General features: G+C 39.6%; 1 protein-coding gene across 7 annotated transcripts in view; it reads right to left on the minus strand.

Moving 5' to 3' along the window:
* The window catches only part of mad1l1 (mitotic arrest deficient 1 like 1), a 999,406-nt gene that overhangs the window by 313,935 nt on the left and 660,381 nt on the right, over positions 1-25,090 (minus strand). For all 7 annotated transcript variants that reach the window (XM_068055940.1, XM_068055938.1, XM_068055941.1 and 4 more), the window contains one exon: positions 10,515-10,705. In XM_068055940.1, coding sequence (XP_067912041.1) covers positions 10,515-10,705 — 191 coding nt within the window. The remainder of the gene's footprint in view (positions 1-10,514; positions 10,706-25,090) is intronic.

Below are 25,090 nucleotides of genomic sequence, written 5' to 3' on the forward strand. Positions count from 1 at the left end.
GACATTAAACCAAGGCCCGTCTGCCCTCTCAGATTGATGTAAAAAATCCCATGGCACTATTTCGAAGGCGAGCCAGAGGAGTTATCCCTAATATTCTGCCCAATAACTATCCCTCAATCAACATCACAGAAACAGACAATCTGGTCATTATCACATTTGTTTGTGCAAACTTGCTGTGTGTAAATTGGCTGCTGCATTTCCCACACAACAGTGACTACACTTCAAAAAGTACCGAATTGGCTATAAGGTGCTTTGCAACATCCTGAGGTCGTGAAAGGCAAGTTTTTTTTCTTTCAACCAACCAGAAAAGACAGTGCTCTGTTGCAGCAATGCTTCTACCCTTGTTTACCTCACTGCACTGTTAATATTGGGGTATGGCTCAGTTAATAACACTTATGTCTTAGTACATTTTGGGTTCAAATCCCACTCTAGAGACTTCAGCACAAAATCTAGGCTCGTGTTGCAGTGCAGCACTAAGGGAGTGTTGCACTGTTGGCTGTGCCAGATTTTTGATGGGACGTTAAACTGAGGTACCGTCTTCCCTCTCAGGTGAACGTAATCTATTCCTTAGCACTATTTTGATGAAGAGCAAGGGAGTTCCCACAGTGTCCTGGCCAATATTTATCACACAATCAACATTAATAAAACAGATTATCTGGTCAATATCACATTGCTGGCTGTGAAACCTTGCTGTGTGCAAACTGGCTGCTGATTTCCTACAATTCAATAGCAACTACCCTTCAAAATTACTTCAATGCCTGTAAAGCACTTTGAGCTTGCAAAAGTTAATAAATGCAAATTTTCTTTTACTTGCAGCAACAGAGTCCCTGCATCATGATAGAAATATCAAGCATGATCAAGGAAAAGAATATTAGAAGTTTGAACTCAAATGGAAGCAAGGTGGCTGCAGAATAAATGCAGAGGCGTAAATGCTTATGGAGGTGATGGACCATAGGAAATGTAGCTGGCAATTTGCAAGGGCAACGGTGAAAGAGGCAAGATGTAATTTTTCCAGAAGCCGAAAAAGGGATGTATGAATTCAGGCTGACTGGGAGGATGTGTAAGAGGAAAGAGATGCAGAACTCAAGTCACTCTTCAGTGATTAAGCATTTTGGGATTTTGTCTGGATTAATTAATTACCTGTTAAATGAGCTGACTTTGGTGAAAGCAAATTGTTAAAAATGACTTCAAGAAAGTATGCTGGGAAACTTAACCAAATGCGAAAAGTGTTATGCAACCTATCTAGAACACCAGATAAGGAGGTCTTGAGATACTATGGGAATTGTCCAAATACCACGTATTATATTGTAGCATCAGTCTATGTAACCATGGGAGAGAGGGAGAGTGGAAAGTTACTGAAGAAGTTTGTTTTGTCACCAAAAATGGTACATTCTAAAGTGAAAGCAATGCACAATGCATGACTAGAAGAATTCTACACAGGATGTCGATGTATTATTAACAGTACAGTGTTCATGAAGCAGAAGAACTCGCCAATTCATTGAATTGTACCATTGACTCAATGGTTGGATGCATCGCTATCTGTAAACCTGCTGTGTTTTAATGTTAACAAAATGATTATTTGGAAGTTTTAAAAACATTGATTGATGTCACCTCTGATTTCTTTTAACCCTCTTAACTCTTAAGGGTAATGATTAAGACCTTTGACGTAACTTGGCCTCATCTGATTACATTACGTTATCTCCTCACTAAAAAGATCTCTTGAATAGCTCCCTCTCATAAACAAACCATAAGCAATCTAAGATTACTGTGGTTCCCAGAAGCAGCATTAAACATGAATTCTTTTCATAGGAACACTCCCTGACTAAAATTGTGTAAAATTAAATTATTTTTCTTGAAAGGAATTCAGAGTAAGACTTATTCCTGCAGACTCTCGATAATAATGAGAAAATAAAATTTCAAAGATTGAACAAGGCTGAGGATAATGCTCAATCATGCACTTGACAAAGGCCCGTCATCTGAAAACTATCTATGTTCCTCCGGTAACATAGATCGATTTGCGGGCGGGACAGCCATTTACTTAAATTATTCTACAATAACCTGCAACATTAACCAGTTCGCTGCAGTAATTTGAGACACAGCTGTCTGATGCAAAGGTGTGAGTCAGAATTTTCTAAAGAATAACAATCCTCACATTGAAAGAAGTTTCTAACATATTTCCAAATAAAGTTTTATTTTAAAAAGATGATATTAAGGATACAGACAGTCTGTGAGAGCAACCACACAACTCAATTTAGCTACAAGATCACTCCAGGAGATTATCTTCTAATGCGTTAACACTGCAGTTCCCAACACTGGTTGAGAATCAACTGGGAACTGCAAGACAGAAAATAAATAAGCATGAAGTCCCTCCTAGTCACCAGATTAATGTGTTTTTACTCTTTACAATGTCACATTATTTCTCCTGAGCTCGAAGTACAGCAGTAATTGCCATCAACATAGACTTCAATTCACTTTAGCTCTCATCTGTCTCTCTCTAGCTGCAAGAGAAGGGGAGGAGGAATTATGAGTGAGCTTGTTGCGTGCCTGTTGGGAGAGGGAGTAAAATGTAATTTGTGAGTGTGACAGTGTTGTGAAACAGACTCTTCATTACCTATCTGGTCTTATATTTGACTTCAGATCCTCCCAAATGACAAGGAATGCCCTGTACACAGACTTCAAATAATTCAGCAGAATTCTAATCAGTGGCATCTTGGAAAGATTATATTCAATCTGGCGTAAATACAATATATAAAGGTTTCTGAGTGGATTGAATACTATAGTACTAAACCACTCATAAAAATTATTGATTTCAGTTAATTCTATACTCATCTAACCTATATAAAGAGCACTAAAAGCATTGACCTGCATGAAGAGTTGACCAGAAAGAATTACAGCATTTGCATCATCATCCATACCGCAGTGCAATTTAGAGCTGGCTGCATTTCTATCACACACTAGATACAACAAATTTACCACAAATGTCTATAGGTACTATCAGACAGCTTCCTGCTATATTCCAACAGAAACAATGAACCAAAAGTAAGTCATATTTTCTTCAGTTAACAAGAAGTTTGATCATTCAAAGTTTCACCAAAAAAAAACTTCTTTTACGATCCTTAAAAGTCTATAAGTATTAGGTTTTTAAATATTTGGTCAGGGCTTGGAGCCCATTCATGCAGCACTTAGAATAATTCTGGGATATACAGCACTTGTGTATTGCAGGATTATTCTTGGAAAGACACTTTTCAACGTCACATTCATCTGCAAGTTGAAGCCTTTCTCAGGAAGTACGGTCCAACTTAAAAGCTTTGTGGAACTCAACAGAGGGAAATATCACATATTACAAGTGATAAAGCTCAAGTTCACTAAAAAAAAAAATTGAAGCAACAGAACATCATCGGAATACAAAACAACTTGCACAGTGTATTGTTTCTTTTATTTTACTTTGCATTATAATTTTCTGGATATACCTACAGCCACCTGGCTGCTTCCTGGTGTATCAGCCCTCTGAAGCACATTTTATCCCCAATTATACATTTGTGTTTCAAGACTGAGCAACTCCCAGTACGATGACATTTTTCCAGCACATTGAGATCTTAATGAAAATATGATGGCTTATTTCGTTTCACATTATGGGTATCCAGCCATTTATAATTATCTTGTTCACATCATTTGTTTAAATTTAAAGCTGTATATAACTGTGGTAGCCTGACTTTTAATTCCTGTTCATTTGGAGAGGTGCAGTTCATTTACTTGTCCTTTGCACAGGAGATGTTGGTACTCTTATTCACCAATCAAGCATTCATAGGGGTGCTGTCTATTCCTATGCCTGCTATGCAGTATTTTCAGTAATGGGCTTTGCATGACTGTCAATATCAGAGAAATATTAAGAGTGAGACAGTGACATTTAAGATTAACAAGTTAGGCACAGATGGCATCAAAATAAGTCACAATTTACAAAAGAATCAAAGAATCTTACAGCAAGAAGGTGGCCATTCAGCACATCATGTCTGTGTAATCTCTAAAAGAAATATTCAATTACTCCCATTCCCCTGCTCTTTCCCCATGGCCGCGCATTTTTTTTCTTTTCAAGTGTATATCCAATTCCCTTTTGAAAGCTAATATTTAATCTGCTTCACCACCCTTTCAGGCAGTGCAAAAGAATATTGCAGTGTCTGGTAATTAAGCAGATAAGTGAGATTAGACGCAAAGGTTCATGAAGGTAAAATCAAACACAAATAGACTTGATGGGCCAGTAGCCTGGTCCTGTACTGTAAATTTCCATGGTTCTAAACAGTCAAGTTTGTGCAACACAGTCAGGTTTCACATTGTTACTGTTACCCATGTACTTTATTTAAAAGGCAGCTACTGATGAAGAAATATCCTTTATGTTGTATTCTTCCATCTCATCTCCTTTGCAATATTTTAAAGGTATTGGAATCATCTCTGTAGATGTAAATTGGAAGCGACAGTTTCTGCTGCCGCACGCTGTGACATGACAATAAGATCCTTTCAGAATTGAGCTATTTTTAGGCCTCTTTTAGGACAGATTTTTTTCTGAAAGCTGAAACTAAATTGGATGCAGCTTCAGATCTGTACAGATGAATACAATTCAGCGGAATGTTTTTCAGTTGATACTCCAGTGGGAACAAGGAGATGTCATTATATTTTGTGGACCAAGGATTAGAGCTACCAAACTTATTGATGTCCTTAGAAATGACACTATAAAACAGACAGGAATAAAAATGTAGAACGAATGATCAAATGCAACACTCATTTTACTGAAGGAAGGGAATCTGTACAACAATCTAGTTATGAACAGCTTTTCTGGTAAAGGTACAGCTCAGGAAAAGGAAAAAAAAAGACCACTGCTTTAAACAGCAGATAAAAACAAAATCAAAATGACCTACTGCACTGGTATAATTTATTAGGAAAGAAAAGTACATCACTATATGGGTGATGCCACAATATTATATAAGTTGTTATACGGGGTTGTAATGATTTCATTTTGATGGAATCATTTTATAATATTGATATTTTAAACAAATATGACAAGACAGGACAGTTGATTACACTATCATTGGCCTGTGCCTTGGAGTGAGACACAATCCCCATTTCTCCACAACCACCTTTTGACCATCTTTCAGTCATTGTTCTTCCCTCTGAACTGCTAAGATCGCTCTAAACAAAACAAACCAAGAACCCTGTTCTCTGACAATGCTTTCCATACCCTTCTTCCTAACCTTCTTTTTGTGCTCTTACCCCTGTTGTGTTCACATGGTTTTCTGCCCTGTAAATTGATCAGCGTTCTTTCTGTAAATGAAGCATCCTGAAGAAAACAGAAGTTGTTTCAACAGCCCAGAAAGTCAATTCCTGGTCTAAACTAGTTTTAGGGAAGTAGCATGCAGAGCTACGCTTTCCTACTGTGAGTAAGGAAAGTAATTGTCACACCCACCTGTTTTCACATATCTCCTAACTGTTGGTTAAACAGCAATAAAGTGCATTTATATAGTGACTTTCATGTCGTCCAAGGTGCTTCATAAGAGCGTAATCAGACAAAAATTGACACCAAGCCACATAAGACAATATTAGCATGGTGACAAAAACTTGGTCAAAGAGGTAGGTTTCAAGGAGGGTCATAAAGGAGGGGTGAAAGGTAAAGAGGCGGCAAGGTTTAGGGAGGGAATTTCAGAGCTCAGTGCCAAGGCAGCTGAAGGCAGTGCCACCAAAGGCAGAGCAATAAAAATCAGGAATGTCCAAGAGGCCAGAATTGGAGGAGATGAGAAATAGAACACAAATAGCAATGTAAGGTATCTTCTTATCTAGGGATGGAACACAGGAGAGAGGAACAGAAATAACATAGCATGAAGAAAGTCATTGCCTTTGCCTTACTGGAGAAGTTTTTGTTTCAGGAGCTTGAGATTTTCTAACACATCACACCTCCCTGATAGAGATTTTACACAACGGTGCTCTTTAATATCATAAAAGGGTCATGATCCAGATTAATGCATCATTCCAGCCAAGGCAGTGAAAAAAAACATGCAATTATATGGTGCAATATCAGTTACATTATATCCTCAAGTGTTTCATGTACAATAAAACATTTTTTAACGTGTAGTTACTGCTGTTATTTACACAAACAGCAGCCACTGTATGCACAGCAAGATCCAACCAGAGTGTGGTTGGAATGTGGAATGCTACCCAGATGAAATAGTTGAGGTGAATAGCGTAGTTCCATTTAAGGAAAAGATAGATAATTATTTGATTTTAGCTTGCTGTGCGCAAATTGGATGTTGTGTTTGCTAAATTACAATTAACTTCACTTCAAAAGCACTTCAGTGGCTGTAAAGCGCTTTGAGACGTTTGGTGGTCGTGAAAGGCACTATATAAATGCAAGTCTTTCTTTTTTGCTGCCCCAGGATGGGGCGGCCTCAGTTCTTTCCAACAGGCTACAATCAGTCATGGCAAGACCCACACCTCGGCGCTTCAAATGCTGTTGCAGCGACGTTTAGCAGTAAAGTTTCCTAATGATGGGATGCTGTACAGAACTGGAGAAGGGGTTTTAGCAGTTCACTTAAGGGCCATCCTGATGAAGGTTCAAGCACAGCTGTTTACTTTGCAGAAGTGGATAGCCTACATCCAATTGCACGTTTGAAGGCCCACATTTGCCTGAGTCCACGATGCAGTTAGCTTCCCACATCACACCTTGTTTAAACTCTGTTGAGCTAAAGCACAGAACTGCAATGAATCTACAGCACAGAAACAGGCCATTTGGCCTAAGTGGTCCATGCCAGTATTTAAGCTCCATACAAGCCTCTTCCCTCCCTACTTCATCTAATCCTATCAGCATAACCTTCTATTTCTTTCTCGCCATGTGTTTATCTAATTTCCTGTTAAATGCATCTATATTATTTGCCTCAACTACTCCATGATATACTGAGTTCCATATTCTAACCACTCTTTGGATAAGAAGTTTCTCCTGAATTCCTTATTGAATTTATTAGCGACTATCTTATATTTAGCTGAACCCAACATCTTAGTAATACCTTTATATTACGTGATAAGCTGAGTGTAAAACTGGGCCCCTGTGCTGCTTAGAACTGAAAGTATTGTTTTGCAGTATTTGTGGTTATGCAAAAAATCCAATCAGCAATCATGTTAGCTTCACTTCATTTGTAAATGTAAATTAAACTATCATTCTCTTTTTAAATTACTTCCATCTGTTAAACCAGTAATGAATCAGTCACAATCCTGCCAAAGAAGTGTGTTCATGAATGTCTAACAGCCCCCACAACTAAACTTTCCCAGTAATCTAGCAATTTCACTACTAGGTTTAATTCCTGATTCAGTGTTCCCTCTAATTAGATAACCATTACTGACTTCAATCGAACAGAATCATACAATTCACATTTTCCTTGCCATGGACTCCATCTTATAAATGCTATTTCTTTCAGAAAGAAAAAGCTAAGCAGGAGCTGAGACACAGTTACATAGTTCCCGTAACAGTTCAAGAAATCATCTGTGCAATTATGTAATTCATTATAATCCTGTGTGCACATTCGAAAGCACACAGAGCTGAACATGTGTTTGTTACTGGAGTCACTCTGTACTACGGAAAGAAAAAGTCACCAGAACCATATCAGTGTGGATAAAAAGATAAAACTCTAACAGTGCAAACTAATTAGCAGTGTTCTAAGACATTGGATTTAAATTGGTTGGTGAGCTCATTAAATGTTTCCCAATGGATATGCTCCTTCTGACTGAAGTGCAATAATTGCTCTGCCACACACCAAGGGCTGGATTTTAAGAGCCGCTGCCGCTCTCAGCAGTGGACGAAAAGAATGGCTGCTCGTGACAGCTCATATAAAATAGCCAAAGGGCCCTCCCCCACCCCAATTACATGGAAGGAGTGGGATGTCCAACGCTGGCAATGGCATCAGCTGCCTGTGCGCAGGTACTGGTGCCATTTTTAAATTTGTATTTGTGGTTATGCAAAAAATCCAATCAGCAATCATGTTAGCTGTGGTTGTTAGCTGGCAAATTTGAATTTTTAAAGAAGTATCCCACCATAATTTACCAAATAAAATTGTAACACTCCTTTCCCACCCCCCAACATTAAGTAATTGCCCTTCCCCCTAAAACACTTACCTTTGAAATCTGACCTTCCCCGCCCCAAACTGTACAAAGTTTAAAGTTCATCTCTTCCCATCATCCCCTACACTCATTACGTTTATTTGACTCCATACCCCACCACCCCTGCACTAAAATCTTAACCCCCCCCCCCCCACCAGTGTCACACTGGCTTTCCCCAGACGGGGGAAGTGAAGGCGCGGGAGTGCTGGCTGCTGCACTGAAGATCACGGCGGACCCAGAAGATTGAAGGTGAGCATATTTAAATTTATTCATTGGATTGATTTGCATATTAAAATTCATGTCCCGTCGCCCAGCGGCAGGGGAGCTGCCACGATGCCTCGCCACCACTGGCAGGATCGGGCCGGGCCCTCCTGGCATCCAGCTCCATGGCGAGCCTCTGCCAGCACCATCCTCTGGTACCCCCTACCCGCCACGGAGCCTGACATCGGGGGCCCGGTAAAATCTAGCCCCAAGTTACAAACTTAACATTGGAATAAAACAATATGAAAATTTTGAAGAGAAGCAGGGATGGAAAACCCCACTAGCTTGACTACAGCTGCCTGTGTGTGGCATTTCCGAGTTGACTACAATATTCTCAAGAGTTCAATTACAATATTTGTTCAGTTAAGCGTGGGACAACCAAGCACAAGTGTAATTTATTTGTGCATATTTGGTGACTCAGTGCATTGGAGTCTCAGTGATATGGTGAAATGCAGGTTCTTGCCAGCTATCATACACATATTGAAGTACAAAAGGAGAATAAAATTCTTGGGATCAGATTTAAGCAGTCAGTGTGGTTCCCGTAGCATAGAGAAGAAATGTAAGTTTGATTGTCCTTAATCTTAGTTATTTTGACAACATTCATGGAAGAAAAATACATATTCCATGTGCAGTACTTATTCCTTTTAAGTGTAAAATTTCATCTATGTTCTGTCCACTTACATATTTTGTAAAAGTCTTTTTCTATTTCATGAGTTACCTGCTCAAATCAACTGCTCGATAGTTTCAAGCTTTTTATTTAAACCATTTTATTTTTCATTCCTCAAGATTTATCCTTAATCCCTACAACTTTATATGTAACCAGCAGCCTTTTGTAGCATTTTGTCAAATACTTTTTTGATGTCTAGCTACGCCATGTTGCAGTTTTCCACAATGCAATTACAAGTCACTTTCTCAAAATGCCAAGGAAGTTGGTCAGGCACAAGCTTCTTTTTCTGAATCTATGCTGACTGCTTACGAGGCTGTTACTATACAGATAATTACCCAACTCCATCCACTGAGTGGTGTCAGTTTGATCAGTTCTTGGTTGCCCTGCTAAATATAGCAAGTCTGTTCCAGCTCTCCCATCTACTGGGAGGGAATAAAACTCAATTCCTTTACCTGTTGAAATGTAATTCCAGCAGTCAATTTCAGAAAGTCATGAAGAAATGTATGTCCAAGCCGATCTCAGATCTTCAGAGTGAGAAGAGAGTGGGTAGTGACCAGTGATTTACAAACAAAGCAAGTGGGCCAACTAGGCAGCTAGTAATATTTAAACAGTCATTTTTTCCTCAGTTCCCTTCTTGATTTTATTTCATTCATCCCACAGGGACATTGCAACTTTAAACCATCTTCCTTTGGCAATATGACAGAATACAGCAGTTCATGGTCTTTTTCGCTGACCTACCTATATTACTCACCCAATCCACATGAGTTGCACTTATGGCAAGTAGGATTTGTTTTCTTCCAGAGGTGGGACTCTGCTTCAGTGATTAACTCTTCTCAGCACCTAACTTTTATCTCTGCATTATTTTTTTAAAATCCCTTCTTAATGTTAAGAATACTGATCCATGTGCTGCAGCTTTCTGCAAGGCTTAAAATCAGTGTCCTTTAGGCTCAGAACCATGGATAAGTACTAACGTTGCTTGGATATATGCCCCTTGATTCTGTCTACCAACTGAAGAAATGCAAGACTGGCAATATTACTATAATCAATAATAAAATGGTTAAAAGTCATCAGCTACTCCTTGTGGAATGACTGATGATTGTCTGAAGACTAACTCATTGAGCAACCCAGCCAAGAATCTTTGAAACTCATCAGAACCATGAAGGATGGATTAGAATGACAAGCAACCGTGGGACCACAACTGGCGCAATCTAGTCAAAATGCAAGCAGCTATTTCATGGTGCTACAACATGCCACTGAATGTCACAGAGCAGTTAAAAATCAATAGAGAGAACCTTAAACGAAGAATCCTGATAAGAAATTAAGTCCAGTACCTGGGAGTAAGCATGGTGAAACTCAGCTGTGAGTCTGTCAAGGATAAGTAATAAAGAACATTCTCCTGAAATGTAAACATTTCTGCCAAGGTGGTGTTCTCCCTCCTCTGTTGTGCTTTTACCTTGAACATTAGGTAGTCATCCTGGTGTTCCGCGTACATCGATGACAGCCTGTACTGGTTCTCTGTAGTGACGTCAATCTTGTAGCCTGTCAGGGTGTAGCAGACAGCTCGGAATTCCTGAATCTTCTTCTGGAACACCTCTTTCAATCGTTGGTTCTTCAACTCTGCACTGTTCACTTGTTTGCGCATCTCTGAATATGAAATAGAAAAAGACATTCAGTTTTATTATGGTCATAGCTAACACAGTGGACAGACTTGTGTAACAAAACAAAAGTGCTGGAAATACTCAGCAGGTCTGGTAGCATCAGAACTTATGAAGGGTCACAGACTTGAAATGTTAACTTTGCTTCTCTTTCCACAGATGCTGCCAAACCTGCTGAGTATTTTCAGCATTTTTTGTTTTTGTTTCAGATTTCCAGCATCTGCAGTATTTTGCTTTTATTTTCGGACAGTCTTGTGTATCTGGGTGAATCAATTTAAGGTTTCATACAAAGTCTATCTGAAGTCTGTCATGCAAGCCCCCACCTGCCAAGAATGGGGAAAATTAATTTTGCCATATGAACATTGATTTTAAACTGATGATGAAGAAAGAACTTGCTTTAAAAAACAATTGGAGGTTTTGGCTGTAGCAAGACATTAGCATAACAGACAAGTACTTCAAAAGGACAAAGGAGCTATTCCCCACTCCAATTTAATCCACAATGGACTTTTGATTACCAGACGTTGAAGCATTCCAGGTTAACTACTAAGATGGCCGAATACACAAACAGACCTGGTCAGGCCAGTTTGGTCACATGACTGACTGATGGAGTTTTCTGAATTTGAGCTTCCAACAGGGAATTTGAAATCAGAAGGCTGTTAGCTCCTGGACTGAGAACACCTCTCTCCTGTTTGCTCTCATCTCACTCGCTTCGCAAACCAATGAAGACATATGAACCTCAAGAGAGAAATGTCTCTGACAGTAAACAAGGTTTAAGAAGAATACTGGGCCCCAACGGAAAGTAAGAGCTGTCTACAATCAAGGACTCTACAGCCAGCTGGAAACACAGAAACAGTAACAAGAAATCCCCTTTTAGAGACTGCCACAAACCTCACCATTTTATTTTTCTTCTGCTCTTTTCTGTCCCTATTTGCATGTGTGTATCACGTGTGCATGCTAGCGTGGTTGCGTCGTATATCTGTGGGCGTTAACCGTATTAGAATTTAAGTTTAAGGTTTAATAAATTTCACTTTTCTTCTTTAAACCTAAAGAAAACCTGGTGTGCTCAGTTATTTGCCTTCTAATTGGAAAGCTGTGAACAAGGATTCACAAAGGGGGAGCTCAAAACAGTGTGTTTAAAATTAAACCCTGCTACAATAAGACCAGACGAAGACAGTAAAAGACCCCTAGGCAGCTTTCTCACCTTGTTGTAACAAGTCAAAGAAGTGAAAATAATTGCAAGTAGCTGATATCTGCAAGTGAGTTGTAACATTACAATCTAATTGAGTGGGTTCTGATAAGTTTTTACGGAGAACAATGGATGCACAGCAGTAACCTCAAGAGGGGTTCAGATAACATCTGAAACTGCAAGAATGAAACATAAAGAATATAGAAGCATTACCCAAACGTAATGTGGTACCAACAAAAGGGCATTAAGTTATATTTTACTCTAATTTTTCAGGATTAATCACATCTCAGTATTAAAAAGGCGCATAACCTCAAAACCACTGAAACATCCTCCAAGAATTTAGTTCAGTTGCAGTTTCCATGGGACACAACATTATGAAGAATCACATTTATAATAATTGTATTGTGGGAAATTAAAAGGTAGTCCCTGTATAACTTGCCTGCACTGTGCCTTCAAGAAAGTGTCATAGATGACGAGACTCAAATATTGTTCCAATTTCTACGATTACAGCAAAAAAGAATAATTGATTAGCCCAAGCTAGCAGACCGTTCCTTTATTATTGGGCAACTTTCAGTGATACCACATCAGTCACAGGATACGGACTAAATGAACACAGCTCAAAGCCATGTGAGAAAGTGATCCTTTGGTATTAGAAACATCACCACTTCCATGGATAAATTGGAGTTTTACACCCTTCTTTTGTTGTGCACAGATTGGCTGCTGCATTTCCTACATCACAACAGTGAGTACACTTCAGGGATAGGCACCGACATGTTGCACCACTGACATTGGACAGAATTACTGACTCAGCCATGAACATTGGGGCAATTAATCCGTGCATAAAGTGTATAGCCAATCTAATGCCATCAAAACACAGTCTGATTTGAAACACATCTCTCCCTATAAATGAAGTAGCTAAGCATACAACATGAATGGAGAGCAGCACAGCTGTATTAGCTAGCTAGCAAGCAAAACTGTATGCAATGCCAAAGGGAATTACTTTTGTTGACAGAATAGAGCTAGCTACACCATGTCACGGGGTGGTAGGTGGACCTTATCAGATACCCTCTGTAGATTCACACTGTGCCAGGAATGCAAATTCATCCAATAAACCATGAAACTCAAGGAGAAGATTGTTATTCTGATTATGGAAGCGAGGCAGTAGAAAAATTAGCAATAGGAAGATGGACAATTTCTCACATTGCTATTGTCACAAGACCATTTAACCCGTGATGGTCAATGTTTGTGCAACTTCTCCACCTGCTTGTAATATGTGTCTGAAGACAGGGCAGTCAACAAAAGGGCAGTGATGTACAAATCAGGAGAATTTTATAGATGGAGCAGATAGTACTTAAGAAGAGCCAAGTAAAATAGAAAAGCAGAGGGGGATAGGAAGGGATAGAGAGATTAACAGTAGGTAGCTAAGACCAGTTTATTCATCTTGACAGGCTGTTAAACTAGGTCCTGGATTTTAAAATACAGAAACAGCAACATCTCTCACAGACAAAATGTCATTTGCTCACCAAAGCTAGTGGCAAAATTAGATAAACACAATTACAATTAAAGTGCACCCTTCAGTTCCTCCAATAAAGCAATTATCTTAAATTCACATGTCTATATCTCAGTCTATCACTAATGATTCCAAATCAGCTCTGACAAGATAATTATTAACAAAAAGCTTTTCTGCAAAAGGTTGAGTGGCTGTTACTGCATGTATTATTCAGATACAATTAGTCACTGTCTGTAAGATTGTACTCCAGACTAGCCAATTTATGTCCAAGCCAAATCTCTTACCTGCTAGCAAATGTATACTTTTAACGTAATGTAATTATATGATACAGACAACCTTTAAATCACATTGGCCACTCAGGTTATCTGCCCTCAAAATGGATAGTAAATAATGCACATTGCAGTTACTGATCTTTGACATACTTGTAAAACTTGTCTTTTAATCCAATTTGCAGAAAAGAAAATCAGTTAATGACTGTTTCTAACATGGTCATTGAAACATAATAATTTTAACTATGTCTTCCCTGACAGTTTTTAAAACTGCAAATGTAGTATGGATTTTGTTAAGGAATAGTAATCAGCTCATCATGGATTAAGGTTTATTAAAGATATACATTACATTGTATTATCTATTGTATATGGGTCAGCAGCAACCTGTTTTTGTCAATATCACTCAGCCCCATTACATCGTACTCTGGTATTCATGAGGAACTTAGAGTGCTGACTTCTGGATATTCCTTGGAATTTCTTGCCTGTTCTCCCCTCAATACAAGTTCTGGAACAATGTGATTCCAAATGGATAGCAGTGGAATTGTAACATTTATATGGAAGTAAAGGTGCAGCAACTTTCAACAGGTCACTGAGCTTGTGTCCCAAATGAAAGTAATGTGTGCCAGAGTGCAGAAATCGAGACATTCCCTTAGTGACTTTTGCCATTTTAACATGAGTTTACATAACACAAGCCTTTAAACTTGTGTTTTAAAATAACCTATCTGCTATGTATGAACATTTTCGCATGGGGGAATACATTACAATTTTTGTCTTACATAGCGGGGCACTGAGACAATTTCAGAAAGATAAAGGCATTGAAATTTATCTTACTATCAAAACAACAAATGTGCATTTTTGTCAAGAAGCTTCAAATGGAAAGACTAATTTATTGACTTACTTTCTCATCACTATGTTGCACACGGATTTAGAGAGATACCTGGCATTTTTTGTTTGCTTGCACAACAAGTAGTCAATATAAGCCTGCACACTTGTTGTAGTGATATGGAGTATTCCGGATAGATGTCCATCTGTCAGGGGTGATCCTGATTGCTCTCTCTGTCTCTCTCCTTCTCCCTCTCTGTGTTCCCCCTCTGTTTTGTTCTCCCCTCTCTGTATTGTTCCCTCCCCTCTCTGTGTCCCCCCCCTCCCCCTCTCTCTCTGCACCCCCCCCCCACCCCCTCACTCTAACTGTTGCTGAGAGCGGGAACAGTAGTTTCCGAACTTCGGACAATTTGTGCTTTTCTGGCAGGCTTTAAAAAGAAATGGAACCCACAGGAAAACCCAGAAGCTGTCTGAAGTTCAGAAACTGCTGTACCTGCTCTCAGCATCTGTCAGCTGTCCAGCGGGTTCCGATTTTTTTTCAAAGCCAGTCTGGTTGGAAAGAGGCCAATGGGAAATTTCTCATCCCTGAAACCAGTCACGGGGCTCAAAGTTTTTTTTTTACCATGGTCACTGGTGTCCGTGTAGACACATTGCTGACCTCAAAAGTACTTCATTGGCTGTAAAGCACGTGAGATGTCCTGAGGTCGTGAAAAACGCTACATAAATTCAAGTCTTTCTTTTTTTCTTCTGCTGCCCTTTTTGTTTCAAACACTCGGGGCCATAAATCCAATAGGAAACTCAGGAGAAACTTCTTTATCTAAAGAGTAGTTAGAATACGGAATGATTTATCACAAGGATTAGTTGAGGCTAATAGCATTGTTGTATTTAACGGGAAGCTAGAATAACACAGAGAGGAACAGTAGGATGGCTTTGTGGAATATAAACACCGGTGTGGACCAATTGGGTCAAGTGTGCTGTACATTCTTTGTAATTCTATGCAATACAGTGACAGCTTCAATCTGATCAAGGCAACGCCTGCTACTCATCTTGGTGGGTTCTGAGGCACATTATTTTATTGGATTGCCATGTCGCGTGTGTGTACAGAACACCATTATTATTGTAAGTTGTTGATAAGTAGGTGTCCTAGAAATATAATTTTCCATTTCTCCATACAATTTATAAATAATATATAAATCCAATTATATGTTTCTTTAATAAAATTAATTATTCAAAGAGAATCCTTAATGAACAAACTAGATACATGTTTATGTTGCAAGCACTGCACCAGGGATGTAAAATAGTTTATAATATATCTGTTATTCATGCTTCAAACTACCGTATATGATATATTCACTCCAGTTACTGCTAATATAACATGTTAGAGTCAATATATTCTGAGCATTTTAATTGAAAATTTTGTTCATTCTATTTTTTCCACTGTGTAATCATTTGCAGTTATTGATGCAAGCACTTCTTGAATCAACAATTACTACAACTTTTTATCAAACAAAAATCTCATAACATATTAGTAATCTCTCCACATCCTCATGATGCAGGAAACCACATGCAGCAAGAGCTGGTAAGAAGCTGTGATTGATAAATCTGGGATTCTAATTAAGATGATGCACCATCCCAATGACAAGTTTGGCTAGGTAGTTCCCAATATAAATCTCAATGAAGGAATTTATAACAGAAAAAAGTCAACACAAAATAAGTGACAAAAATGTGACATGCAATATAAATCAAGATCTTGATGTTATATCAACACCTGTACTCAATTCATGTTTGTGCAAATTGACATCTTGTCATAATTTATTTCACATACTTAGCATACTTTTTTTTCATTAAGGATTCTTATGTTGGATTTATACTGGATACCACTTGTATAAACTTGCCACTGGTTCCCAACTATTGCTTTTTGAAATTTATTTTTAATCAACTATATTTTTAGATTAGATTAGAGATACAGCACTGAAACAGGCCCTTCGGCCCACCGAGTCTGTGCCGAACATCAACCACCCATTTATACTAATCCTACACTAATCCCATATTCCTACCAAACATCCCCACCTGTCCCTATATTTCCCTACCACCTACCTATACTAGTGACAATTTATAATGGTCAATTTACCTATCAACCTGCAAGTCTTTTGGCTTGTGGGAGGAAACCGGAGCACCCGGAGAAAACCCACGCAGACACAGGGAGAACTTGCAAACTCCACACAGGCAGTACCCGGAATCGAACCCGGGTCCCTGGAGCTGTGAGGCTGCGGTGCTAACCACTGCGCCGCTGTGTGACTGAAATTTCTAATGTCCAAAACTAAGGTTTACTCACGACTAAAAAAAAATCACAGTAACTTTAGTAAATCTATTCTTTTAATGGTCACAGCATTAAGATTGGGCTGAATGTTGTTAGTGCGCCGCACATCACAGCGGTGCGCTTTGAACTCAGCAACCTTCCGACACGGAAGCACCACCGCTGAGATTCCGCGATATTTTGCGCAGGGTCTGATTTAAATGGAAGGGGTGGAGCGGCTACCCCCGATGGCGTAGGGGGGCGGCTGCTGTGCCCCCAGCAACGGCGTCGATGCCACCGTGTAGGCACCGGCGCCATTTTTAAAGGGCTTCAAGTCCTTCAGGTTCATTAAAATTTTTTAAAGGTGCCAGCACCCAGATGTATCAAAATGTCAGAAACACTTTCAATCACCTTTCCCAAAAAAAAAACCATCCCCACTGAGTTATCAATTAATAAAATAACCAATTCCCTCTGAAAAAGCAATTTGTAAAACAAAGAACTTTAACTCCCCACCTTTAGAACATTTGACCCTCAACCACTTCCCAAGATCCCCACAACCAATAGAAAAAGGTTTTCCTGCTCCCCCTCCACCCTGATAATTTCACTCCTCCCCCACTCCTCACCAGTGTCTTGCCTCGGACCTCCGTACATGCGAGTTGTGGCCGGCATCCATAAAATTGGCCTGTGAGGCAGCCGGGACCAGGTAAGTTGATTAGCATTTGTTTTTAATTAATTTTAACATTTAAATGAAGGCCCCGCTGGTAAAATGCAGCGGGGCCTTCTTGGCGTTCAGAGTTGTGGTGGGCCGCTCCCCCAAGTATTTTACGGGGCCCTCCCGCCACGACCCCTGATGTCGAGGGGCTGGTAAAATTCAGCCCATTGTCTTTAACTGAAAGTTTCACTCATATAGGCCACAATATGGCTGGTGTGGAAGTGAGAAAAATGTCACACTGATTCATTAGGAGTTATTCGGTATCTAACAATGTTGGCAGAATATAGTGGTACCCCTATTCCTGAGCAGAAATGATTGGGTAATTGCCCCCATTAATCATTCTTGGATTAGTACAAGTATACTTTAGATTTTACACACACTATTTATATTATTTTACTATTAGCTGTTCACTGCAATTTGCTGGAGAAATCGCCATGCTTTTATTGGGAGAAGCTGCTGCAGTTTCAGACATGGATTCAATTTGCTGCAGTTTGTAGAGGCTCTATAAAAAGACTTTGTTTGCTGTAGAACAGTTTGTTTGAAGTCCTGCCATGCCTCTAACTCATTGGCTGACACTTTATAATCCATTATTGAATGATGGAGCAGGCTCGAGGGGCCGAGTGGTCGACTCCTGCTCCTAATTCGTGTGTTCGTATGTAATTCATTGGCTGAGACTGTGGTGTCAATAGACAAGCTGTACAATGTCACACTTGACCGAGGATTGTTTTTGATACTGGATGCTCAAAATTAGAACTGTTCCATTTCCCTGTGTTGATATCCCTCACTTTAAATGAGCACAAACTTGAACTGAAATCATTGTTAGTGCATGAAGACTAATTCCATCACTTTGGTTGAAGCAGCAGCACTGGATGGCTGTTCATATAAATGTACGCACAATTTCCTTATTAGAAATTATAGCTTCAAAAGGACCGAAGTACTGCTACAGTGACCCTCACATACAGAATAATTACGGCATCAAAAGATGTGCAGGATTGAAAAAAGATTTCTTGTATCATATACTAGTCCAGCATGGGTGGGAAGATAGAGGAAGGAACGAGTGCCAACTTGTCGCTTTCTTACGTTTTGTGGTTTTTATTCCTTCTCTTCTTCCTTGTTGCTAAACAAGAACATACAATTTTCACATGACTGAAAACCCTTACAGGTGCTACTCAGCTCCACTGCATGGGACTGTAAAATCGTCCCATCCAAATCAGCTACTGAATGATCAAAGACATCCAGGCACTTCACACAGGGGTGTGGAATTTTAAAATGACTTATTTTTGCATAAATGGGTAACTTGACAGCTCATTAATATTGAAGAACATTGAAATAATTAGCCTTAAATAGTTGATCTTGGTATCACATGAAAGTGAGACATGAGACACATCTAACAATCTAGATAATTAATGAAATCCAAGGTGGTTTTACATACTGCAGAAGAATTCAAGAAATAAAGCCTACACTGTTCGGTGTTGCTGGTTGAAAAGAGTGAATAACTGCAGTTACATTAGACGCATGGAAGTGATAAACGAAAATATTGCCCACTGACATTCAGCACAGCCATTTAATTGGAACACTGGAACCTATAATGTATTTCAACAAGTCTTAGGCCAATCAACATTTTAGCTTTCAATAGCTCCTTCCTGTTAAAGGAACTTCATCCTTTTACCTTGCTCCTCTGTTCAAGATTTTCTCCCATTGAACAGCTTTTCGTGGAATCATGAAGTAGAGGAGGTGACCATTCAGTACATTGTGCCTGTGCCAGCTCTTTGAAACAGCTATCTAATTTGCTCCACTCCTCTTTCCTCATAGCTCTGTAATTTTTTTTCTTTTCAAGTGCATTACATAGAATATCTCTTCTTCTTAGGCAGTCCCTCGAGATTGAGGATGATTTGCTTCCACTGCGGTTCCATGGGTTCTGAGATGGCTGATAAGTCTAATGCATGATCTGTAGACTCTGCCACGAAGGGCAGGTGGTGCTTGAAGCGTCAGGTAGATGAGTAGTTTGGACATTTGTGTGCTCCTTCCGATGCCTTGACTTCGCCTCCATATGTTCCCGAAGTAGTCCCTCAAGGTGTATAATGCCTTCCCGAATGAGCTTTCTAGGTCGGTCATAAGCCAGGGACCCCTGAGGGTCGATAGGGATGTTTGATCTCTTCAGGGATGCTTTGAGGACATCTCCAAAGCATTTCCGCTGTCCTCCTGAGAGTCTCCTGCCACAATCAAGTTGAGTAGAACAGCTACTTTGGGAGTCTGTTGTCAGCATGTGTACAACATGTCCTGCCCAGCAGAGCTGGTTTTTGGTAATTAGCTGGGCAGGTTGGCTTGGAAGAGGACGCTGCTGTTGGACAGCCTTTCTTGCCACTGGATTTGGAGGATCCTGTGGAGGCACTTCTCCAGTGCTTTGAGGTGCCTGCTGTAGCTTGCCCAAGTCTCAGAAGCATATAGGAGTGCAGGAATGGAACATACAACACAGAAACAGGCCACTGGGCTCAAATGCTGGTATTTAAGATCCACGCGAACCTTCTTCCACCCTACTTTATCTAACCTTATCAGTATATCCTGCTGCTCCTTTCTCCCTCATGTATTTATCTAGATTCTCCTTAAATGCATTGATGAGGAGACTTGAGACACTGCAGTTACTTTCAATGGAGGGGGAATAATGGCACAACTGCCTGAAGAAATACTTGAGTTGCTGAGCCATGAATGCTATCAAAGAAACGCTGGGCTTCTACAAATAATAGGTGTTTGGTTGTAAATGTATCTACTGAGAGTCACTGCCAAACCAGTGTAAATCAAATCTGCAATAGTTCATTGGCTCTTCCCAAACTAAGATAAAACCATGTTGTTATGACAACACTTTTCAATTAGCAGATAGGGAAGACAAAAGGATACTTACTGCATGCTGATATACACGGTACAGACTGAAACTTCATCTTAAACATCCATCTCAATAGGTGATAAACAACAAAAACTTGCATTTACATTACGCTTTTAACGGAATAAAAAGCCCCAAGGTACTTCACAGAGACATTAGAAGACAAAATATGGCTCTGAGCCACATAAGGAGAGATAAAGCGAGGTAGTGAGATGCGGAGGTTTAGGGAGGGAATTCCAGAGCTTAGGGCCTAGGCAGCTGAAGGCACAGCCACCAACAGTGGAGTGATTAAATTTGGGGATGCTTAAGAGGCCAAAGTAGAAAACTCTTACCTTTTGCTTCAACAGTCCATAAGTTATCTTTTACAAAGTAGTTTGCTTATGCCACATGCTCTAGCCCAACGTGGAATGCATATCTGCTTTTTTATTTCTTAAAAAGTGTTATTCGGGTTTGTAAATAAATAAATATACTGAGGAAACAATGAAAGTAAAATGAAACTATAAAGTTCTAATGTGGAAATGAAAAATATAGTATCTATGAATTTAACGAGGCAAAATTAGAGAATCATTTTTTATTAGTCAAGCTGAAATTTTGAATAATTATTCATTTCTGAAGATTTCTTCAGGGAAACAAAATTAAATCTTTTCTGAAGGACATAATGGTTTTATCAGTTCCAAATTAATTACGATTTAATTTTTTATAATGGTTAGTAAAATAAATGAAAACTGGACCCAAATGAATGGCAATTATGTTGTGTTACAGATTAGTATTTTATCACAAGTCAACTGTGAGAACACTTAAAACCCCTTAAATAAATAACCTGTTTGCCAGACACATTTTCAACTTATGACAGGTAATCAGTTTAACATTAATTCCCAATTATCGCTACATTGTGTGCCACATTCATTAATTTTTTGCACACTCCCTCTTTCAAAACAAAAATAAAAGTTGAGCCTCTATTGAAATTGGTGAAATTAGTGCTGTTGAGGAATATTAATGCTGCAGAGTAGAACATTTTCCCTAAAGCAAAATACTGCAATTGCTGGAAATTTAAAATAAAAACAGAAAAATGCTGGAAATACGCAGCAGCTCAGGTTGCAACTGTCAAGAGAGAAACAGAGTCACCATTTCAGATCGTTGACCTTTCATCGGAACAGGGATAAGTTAGAAATGTAATAGATTTTAAGAAAATAAAAGGGGGAGGATGGGAAAAAGAACAAAGGGAAGGTCTGCAATAGGGTGGAAGGCATGAGAGATTAAATGACAAAAGTGATGCAAGGCCAAAGGGAGTGGTAAGGGAACAATTAAAGAAACAAAAGATGGGTCTAGAGGAGGTTTGAATGACAGAAAGAACAGCTGCTGCCTGAAAGCAAAGAAAAAGAAAAATGTAAAACCCGCAAAGAAAAATGAAACAAAACGAGGGAAGAGAATACAGTCTGAAATTGTTCAACTCAATGTTGAGTCCAATTGGGTGACCACTTTGGCCTGAAAGCTGGTCCACTCCTCAATCATCCCCAATACCTTCCCACTGCACCTTTCCATGCAAGCACAGGAGATGCAACACTTTGCCTTTGACCTCCTCCCTCCAATATGATTTACGTGTACTTATTTCAATTTAGTATACTGTATTCGCTGCTCACAATGCGATCCGCTCTATATTGGGGAGACTAAATGTAGATTGGGTTTGCGGAATACCTCATTCAATCCCCAAATGTGACCTTGAGCTTCCAGTCACCTGTCATTTTAATTTTCCACCTTGCTCTCACGCTGACCCCGGTCCTTGGCCTCCTGCAGTGTTCAAATGAAGCTCAACGTAAGCTTGAGGAACAGAACCTCATCTTTTGATTAGGCACTTTACAGACTTCTGGACTCAACATTGAGTTCAACAGTTTCAGACTGTAATCTCTGCCCCCATTTTGTTTCCTTTTTCTTTGAAGACTTGGTTTTACTATTTTCTTTGCTTTCGGGTGGCAACTGTTAATCATTCTGCCATTGATGATGGCTAGTTCTTTGCAGACGAAGATAAAGGGAAGATTCAGCTCTATGGGTACTGGCACGCTTGCTGGTGGCTAAACAGTCCAATTCTAGATCTGCAGGCTCTTGAGCATTTGGGGAACAGGAATTCTTGACACAGCATCTTTAAACAGGTACAATTCCATGCCTATTCAAGATATAAAACACAGGCACGGCTATACTTCTGGTATGGTACTTGTAGACAGGGAGACCACAATTCTTTGGCTAAGAAGGATAAGTTAATTGTCCTAGCATCTGGCTGAGCTGAGCTGCTATCAAAAAAAAAGATTGTTGAACATTAACCAAATAACGTCATAAAAGCTCCCTCTCTGAAGCACCTTCGCTTCTACTAGTCAAGCAGAAATCTATGACAGGAAAAAATGATACACTGTACAGTTCTATTTCAACTGATCACCGTCAGAACTTCAACTGACCAGTTCGAATTATCAAAATTCTACTCTTTTTTTTTTAGTTCTGTAAGCCTAACACTTAATTGAGCTTTATCCATATTGAGCGAATTACAGTAGCTGCTATCAATCCCAATTAAAGATACAGTGACACAGATAAAGTTGGACAAAGGCACTGCGCCAAGACATTGGTGATATAAGGTATAAATCTAAATGAGAATTTCCTACAGATTTAAAGTTATAATTTCATCCTATAAACAGAACAATCATCCTGAAAATGCACACAAGGATATAAGCCATGTTGTTGCTTTCTGAAGATAACATTGTATCTTTTGCCCTACCTGGGAATGAAAATAGTGGGCTGGATCTCGGCAGCGAGCTTCAAAAATGGTGGTCCTATTCAGCGCAGTGGCTCATTTAAATGGCTGGGACGGACCGCCCACCCCGATGACGTGGAGGGGGCGGGTTGTCCATCCCTGACAATGGCGCAAGCACCATTGCGCAGGCGCCAACACCATTTTTAAAGGGCTTCGAGCTCTACATTGCCATTTAAAATTTAAAGGGACATTTTTATAAAACAATTAAATAACCTGATGCTGACCCTCTCCCAGCGTCCGCCACAATAACCACAGAATTAAGTACCTGCCGTCTCCTCCCACCCCCCAAAACACTTAGCTGGTGCACCTGACCTTCCCCCCTCAAAGTTCATAAACTCTAAACTTTACCCCTTCCCACCATCGCCTAGACCAATTAAATAACTCTGATGCCACTCCCCACCCCCATCGAGAAACTTAGCTGCTCCCACCTCCCCGCCAGTGTTTCACTTCGGATCTCCAGATCGAAGGCGCGGGAGTGGAACGCATGGTGGGAACGGGCAAGTAATGAATTCCTTCACTTGCAGTTTTTTTAATATGGTAAATTTGGCTCCTGACGCCGATCACCGGGCAATCTGCCACGAGGCCTTGCCGCTGCTGGCAATATCGGGCCGGGCCTGCCCGGCGCCGAGGCCCACGGCAGGCCTCTGTTGGAAGCATTTTCCAGCACCCACCGGGCCCCCGCCACAACACGCAACATCGGGAGGGGGGCTGTAAAATCCAGCCCAATATCTCCAAGAGAGATCACCAAACTCCCAACTTACTTAACTTTTTTTTAAAAAAACACTAACAGAATTCACAAGAAAATATAAAACAAGTTTTGGAGAAGGCACAGGATCAAAAATGTTTTAAGAAAGCAACAACTGACACAATGGTAATACTGTAGACTAGTCATCAATAATGGCACGCAGCAAAGAAAATCGGTGAACATAGGTGTTGCAAGACCCGGGTGAAGCAGAGTACGGTACGCCCTTGAAAAAATATTTTCTCCTGGAACAAAGTGGCCATTTCTGATATATTTCAATGTATTCATTAAAGTTCTCATTCATCAAGTTGTGTCATAAATGGGAGCCTGAGTTAAGCTCATGAATGCGGAATGGTTATTTTACGCCAATGGAGTTGGTTGCAGAAATCAAGAGGGGTTTTCTTCCTGCTCTAGTTTTCTCCCCTTATATGCTCCTCGTTCTTAAGCTAATAATTTTTGCGAGAGTACATTTTCACGGGCTCTGCTATCAAAACTATCACAGCTGTAGAAGGAGATCTCAGGAAAGTAGAGTTGGACAACTAGAGGAAAGCAACTGCTCTAATTTCCACAAACAACAAGCACTATTTATCAATAAATATTATCATTGAAGCTATGGCATTTTCAGATGAAAATTCAGAGTACTGCATCAAGTGAAATATGATAACAAGGTGAAATTAATTGTTTCGCCCCACTGCCAGCATAACAACACACAACAGAATCTTTTCTACTTTTATCGTTGAAGCCACTTGTAAATTCCTGGTACTGATTTTGTCTTGCAGATAAAATTTAAATGATTACAATGCAGCATAATAGTATTCTGAGGAACATTTTTAAATTTAATTTTAAATTAACTCGAACAAAAACAAATGCAAAAGTCAAGCAAAAATTTACAACCAATGGAATTTAATGAAATATATATTGTAACAAAGTGACTGAGAAATCCACTAAAATAGTAATTTCACTTCCGAAATGATGTTGAAGCCGTCATGAAGGAAAAGTTCTTGGGTCACACAATGTGCTTTTCAAAAAAGTAAAGCAGGTGTTTTTCAGATTTGGAGGTGGTTTACAATGGTGTTCCACGAGTGCCAGCTTTGGGGTCCATTACTCTTTTCAATTTTTATAAACCTCAGGTGTAGGAAGCAGCATTATCAAGCTTGCAGAT

Source organism: Heterodontus francisci, chromosome 24, assembly GCF_036365525.1.
Source record: "Heterodontus francisci isolate sHetFra1 chromosome 24, sHetFra1.hap1, whole genome shotgun sequence".
Lineage (NCBI taxonomy): Eukaryota > Metazoa > Chordata > Chondrichthyes > Heterodontiformes > Heterodontidae > Heterodontus > Heterodontus francisci.